The following is a 6,338-nucleotide window of genomic DNA, read 5'->3' as shown; positions in this document are numbered from 1 at the left end:
GGAAGCGCATGTTTGACAGTGATGGCAGAGAGTTGGTTTAAAGATTGATCTAATAAGTTGGGTTCTTTGTCTCCATAGAACTATTTTGATGGCAGAGGGTGAGTGCTAGTTAGTATGTGACCGCATTTGCCTTTTGTACTCTTGTTTCAGTTTCTCTGTCCATTATCCCGTCTGCTGTGAACAAGCTTCCAATGTATTTGAATTTTTGTTCTTGTTTCACTTATGTGTTGTTTACTTGAATATTTAGACCTAATGGGGTTTGGTTTCTAGAGATTTGCATTGCTTCTGTCTTCGCAGTGCACGTATTCATTCCACGTTTTTCACATGCAGTGCACAATTTAGTGAAATGTTCTTGAAAGCTATCCTGGTCTTGGTTTACGTGGCTCTGAACATCAACATCAACAATAAATGATTCTGCATCCCGCAGTAGCTGCGACATTTCGCTACCTCAGAATTACAAAGTTGTATCTGACATTTTGGCCGTTTTGAGTTTCAAAGACCATGAGATCAGAAAACCAATGCTCTTTCTATCTGCTCTATCAAAATCGTAAGATTATTTTGAGTCGATATCAAGATATTCAAAGAAGTGCATTCGAAAAAGCTCGACATGTTGTGAAACTCAACATAAAAAATGTTGACGTCAAATTTCTCCAAACTAGATACTGAGCAGACAGAACTTTGCGATTATGAGATAGCGACTTCTGCCCCGGCGTTGAACACATGGAGTCCTGAGCAAAATGACCTCTGCGACCACTTAGTGCATCGAGCAGCGTCGGATTTCCTGTGTTGTGACGACTGAAACCTTTGGTGAAATGGTATGGGTTTAAATTAACGCCGGTATCAACACTGTTAGGTTATTTGAGAGGCGGGACCTCCGAGTTCTGTCTCCGAAGGAACCGAGCCTAGTGGGATATTCCTGCAAAGTGCCTTTCTTCCAAAGGACACAACGTCGGACCGAGCATGAGGCTTGAACCCCCGAACCCGCAATCTCACGATTACGAGTCCGGTAGCACTGAGATCTTTGTTTCAGAGACGATGTGCTTGCTTGACCGGGTGATATTGTGAACAGTGCCGAGACTACCTCATCGTCAATTTTATGATGTCATTGTGTGGGTTCATTTGTCAGATCCCCCCAAAATTTGTTACAATCAGAGATCAAGAACGGTAGATTAATTATTCTTCACATTTAACTTACATGTGAAGAATAGCCTTCAGTTCTTGAACGCCGAGTTTAATTTGTTTTTAACCTGACAAATGAACCCACACAAACATAGAAACACACAAAGGTTTTCTACGTCCTTTCTCACCACATCCACGCTTCGACTGACAATCACAAGCGGCGTTAAGGATTTCCCCAACCCCTTGAACCTTGCCGTATCAGATCATTGTGTTTCACTATTCTCATCGAAGGTAATATGAGCACCGCGGGTGCAGTCATTGCCTTATCACATTGCAAAAGCGTTCGTTTGTTTGAGTAAAGAGAATCCTCTCGACACATTAATGGCCATGAAATGGTAGAAAAAAAGTATGACAGACAGAAGGAACGTAATACAGAAGTAGGGTCTATCAGATGCAGCCACCAACCACCGGCTAAGAGGGCGTGCAGAAAGGGTCACGTTGCTAAGGAAACGTAAACCAGAAACCCAACGAACGCACACACAGACAACAACACAAAAGCGAAATAACAATAAGGACAATAAAATATTTGATACTTTAGTTGACTTTTCCGATCAAGCGGCCCTAGCCCTTCGGCCTGTCGGTATAATGGCAACAAATTTACAGGTTTTTATCAGTTTGGGTTTTGTCGATGTATAAAGTGTTTCCGAAATCTTGAGAGGCAGGTAGGTAGGTGCTACGCAGGTCGTTAAGTGCAGGGCCGGTAAAGAGGTGATGTGATACTGTTTCATCCTAGTAGTCACACAACGGGCAAGATGTTTTAGTTTTAGTAGAGTTTTTTACGGCGCTCGCAACTGCATGGTTATAGTAGCGCGCGAAACAAGTTGTTTTTTTCTCCAGTTCATTTCTCGGCTTGATACTGGTCAATATCTTTATTTAACAAATTTTAAAACGGTAAAAATCGAGTGTAAATAGGCTTTAGATTTAAATTTAAAACAACTTTCTAAATAACACTTTAAAATTTTCGAACAATCAGTTTCATAACTTTCCAATGGCCTTTATAAAATTTAAATTTCTGTTGGGAACAACGACGGAAAAATATATTGTAATTTTGTGCTTTTAAAGTATTTCCTTAGGGTCTCTAAGAAGTCTAGACATTCGGTTAAAATGAGTCTAATGGTAAAATCTGTGTCGCATCCGACACAGAACGGCTTCCCATCTCCCTGAAGGAGGTATTTGTGTGTTAGGGCCGTGTGTCCCATGCGTAATCGAGTAAAAATGACGTCCTCTCTTCTGGAGAGGCCCAAAGGATTTCGCGGTCTCAGTTTGGGTTTAATATTGTGGAGTTTGTTACCCGTCTGTTTTTTCCAGTGGCTCTCCCACAGACTGGAGCTGTACTTTTTTACTTTATTTTTAAAGTCAGTCTGTGGGAGAGTGTTCGTCGTTGATCCCAACAGAAGGGATTTCTTCGCCAGGGCATCTACCTGCTCGTTTCCTCGGATGCCCACATGGCTGCATCAGGTCATATGGCGCCAGAAGATTAGAGGTGTTATAAAAGAGCAACAAACATAAAAAAGAAGGAGGGGGGATAAGGACGATAGGTGTTTAATAGGAAAGAAGAAGCAAACCACACCAGAGCACCCGCCAACCACCCACTGGGCAAGACGTTTGATGCGTGAAAAGGAGCATACCACATCAAAGCCCCCACCCCCCCCAAAAAAAGCAACAAAAAAACGAACAAAACAACAACAACAAACAAACAAACAAACAATATACTACCCACGCCAACTGACTCACCAGAAAGACGCCCCTGACGGTGGCGGGCGGGTGTGTGGGTTGCGCCCCCTGCTCACAGATGCGCGCGATGATGGCGCTCTTGACCTGCTCGGGCTGCTGGGACTCCAACAGTCCCTCCAGGATCCGGTCCATGCTCTCCTGTTCCTGCTGTGGGTGGAGAGGGGAGAGGGGAGAGGGGAGAGGGGAGAGGGGAGTAGTTTTAATAAGAGTTTTACAGCATTTGTGACACAAAAAGGGCGTATAAGTGTCGAAGATTAGAGGTTTTACAGACAGAAACAGACACGGAAAAGAAGTAGGGGAGTTAAGGACGATAGATGTTTGATAGGAAAGAAGGAGCAAACCACAAAAGAGCACCCGCTTGGGGAGCGAGGGGTGGGGGGGTGTAGAGAACCAGAGATTTAGTTGACACGTTGCACATACAAATCATTTAGAGGCGTTACTAGAGAGTAATATACAAAGAAAAGAAAGAGGAGAGACAAGGACGATAGTAGTACAGACGTCCGATAGAAAAGAAGGAATAAACCATAACAGGAAATCCGCCAACGCCCACCCACAGTTCCTCGGTTCAACTTCGAGTGCGCTGTATCAAAATAAATCACACATACACACAAATCACACACACACCCCCACCCCCACCCCCCACACACACAAACAAACACATACACAAACACACACACAAACACACAAACACACACACACACACAATGGAGAGCAAACAGGCGTGGCAGATATCCCCCAAATTAAATACTCCGACAGAAAAACGGAAATGGGCTGGTCACATCGGTAGAGATAACGATATCAGATGAGCAGAGGATGCACTGAACGGAGATAAATCACACAAATTTACGACTATCTTGATTCCGCACGAATTGACTTTCTTACACAACCTTACGACTATCTTGATTTCGCACGTACTGACTTTCTTTGAAACAAGGAAGTCAATATCTGAAGGGAGGTAAGTAGTATAGTACTCGGGCAACGAACTACCTTTAAATCTACCGCCCAGGCAAAGCTTTATCATGCATAATCCTCTTAAATCGTCTGTCAAGACGCAAAAGGCCATTGGGTACACATACCAAGAGGCGAAGGGGGAAGGGGAGACCTAACAGATGGGAACAGGGCAGAGGATCTTGTCTTGGAACTAAAATAGTATAATCCAAGCAGGCAGAATAGCAAGAGACAGAGTGTTTTATTGCAGTACGGTCCGGGAAGTGATGTCCAACTACGGGAAAAGCTAGGAAGAAGAAGACGGCTTTTTACATTACGTGTATTATGCCAATAGATAAAAAAAAGATTAAAATATAAATAAATGTTCACCTTTTCCCGATCAAATATCAAAATAGAGTGCCCAAATGCAGCAATGAAAGTTCAAATATCATAATTGTCAAATTGATTCAACATAGAGAGTTCAAATTCAACACAATGGAAAACGTAAACAAATGCCAGCTCAAAAGTAATTACAGGAGAACTCAAATATAAATATTAGAGAAACTAAATTCGTTATTGTTCAGTTCAAACGCAGCATAGAAAATTTCAAATTCAACAATACAACAAACTATGCGGACATGAAGTAACCATCAACTCCCGAGTCCGTCATCTCGTTTTGTTAGATTCAACACTTCGAAGCAATCAATTCATGTTACAGATCTTACCTGAAAGACACAGCAACATGCCTGACAAAATAAATGAACAAATAAATAAAAAGAGCCAGTCTCGTGGATATGCAGAGAATACCGATATACGAAGAGCCTTAAAAAATTATGCCAGGGGAAGATTACATAATGCTCTTTAAACAGTTGTAAATCAACCGAAGTACAGCATACAGTACCGGACGCAGAGGGATCGAAACAGAAGACGTTATGGAAAAAAGATTTGGGAAAGTAACCACGGAAATGAAAGATGAGCGGTTTTCGATAGTTGAAAACCACCCAGATTACACTTTCGGTGAAATAATGTTGCGGTTACTTTGAACAAATTTTAAGAGAGGGAGAGAGAGAGAGAGAGAGAGAGAGAGAGAGAGAGAGAGAGAGAGAGAGAGAGAGAGAGAGAGAGAGAGAGGGTGGAAGATAGATACAGAGAGAACTACAGAGTGATACAGAAAGATAAGGAGGGAGGGACAGAGAGAGATAGAGAGAGAGAGAAAAGAGAGAGAGAGAGAGAGAGAGAGAGAGAGAGAGAGAAAAGAAAGAGAGTGTGGGAAAGAGAGCGAGACAGGCAGAGACAGACAGAAATAGAGGGAGGGAGATTGTGCTTGTGGAGGGGGGGGGTGGGGGCGCTCAAGACCAACGAACAACCTATTGTACGTAAAATTATGAGTGTTGAATGTGAACTGACAATGTTGAATTTGAACTCTCTATTCTTATTAAATTTGAAAGGGCTATTGTGATATTTGAACTTCGTAGTGTTACATATTTTGTTCCCTCTATTTTGATGTTTGAACTTTCTATGTTGAATTTTATTAGACTATGTCGAATAAATTTTGGTATGTTTCCTTTGAACTCTCTATTTAGATATTTGATCCGTAAAAGGTGTATAAGCAGGGGGAATTTATTCCTTAAAAATCCAAGCTTAGAAATCCGGATTTCCGGATGGATCTGGAAAATCGTCACCTCAGTTCAAACTTCACCCACAATTATAGTAGTCATCAAATACGCGAGAACTACTAGATCTACGCTTCTTTATTCTTTAGTAGTAGTTTACCCCATCCCCGTTTTGGTGTCAACAAGATGGAGTCGTCAAACACGTTCCCTCTCAGCCAACAGGACCGGAGAAAAGAAAGTGGGGCAAGTTGGGGGGGGAAGGCTAAATCTCTCATGGACCCCGCCCTGTTCCGAGTAGGTTTCGTTTCAGCAAGTGTCAGGGCACTTGCATAGCAAAATATAGATTAAATAGGAGCCAGCAAGATTACAGGCGTTTCTAGATAGTGACGTACGCACAAAGAAAATAAAAACGGAGATAAGGACGGCCGATAGATGTCTAGTTTTAGTTTTAGTAAGCGTTTTACGGCACTTGCAACACAATAAGGTCATATAAGTGCCGAAGATTAGAGGTGTTACAAGAGAGCAACAAACGTAGAAAAGAATGAGAGATTAAGACGATAGATGTTTGATAGAAAAGAAGGAGTAAACCACACCAGAGCCCCCCCCCGGTCGCTGTTCCTCGGTTCCCCTTCAAGTACGCTGTATCAAAATATCCGAGCGTCTTATTGCGGTGTGTAAGAGCGGGTTTTCCTTTTCGCAAATACAAACACTCGCTATTTTATCGGCCAGCCCTTGAGGAGAGAATAAATAGAGGCGTTTCAAAAGATGCAGCTCAAGACTGAAGTTAAAGGACAGAGCAAGCGAAGAGGGAATTTATCATGAGGGTGAATGGGCAAGGAGTAAAATAGAAGAGGGCTGGAGTGAAGGTTAAGGCTGGGGTTCAGG

General features: G+C 42.4%; 1 protein-coding gene across 1 annotated transcript in view; it reads right to left on the bottom strand.

Annotated features, from left to right (window-relative positions):
* Positions 1–6,338, bottom strand: part of LOC101847480 (ubiquitin carboxyl-terminal hydrolase 35) — a gene marked incomplete in the record, with an annotated part of 68,001 nt that overhangs the window by 28,463 nt on the left and 33,200 nt on the right. Inside the window, 1 exon segment of the mRNA XM_013080863.2 lies at positions 2,910–3,060. Within this exon segment, the coding sequence (XP_012936317.1) occupies positions 2,910–3,060 (151 nt within the window).

The sequence above is a fragment of the Aplysia californica genome, unplaced genomic scaffold (genome assembly GCF_000002075.1).
Source record: "Aplysia californica isolate F4 #8 unplaced genomic scaffold, AplCal3.0 scaffold00103, whole genome shotgun sequence".
Taxonomy (NCBI): Eukaryota; Metazoa; Mollusca; class Gastropoda; order Aplysiida; family Aplysiidae; genus Aplysia; species Aplysia californica.
This window is presented reverse-complemented; position numbering and strand designations above follow the sequence as displayed.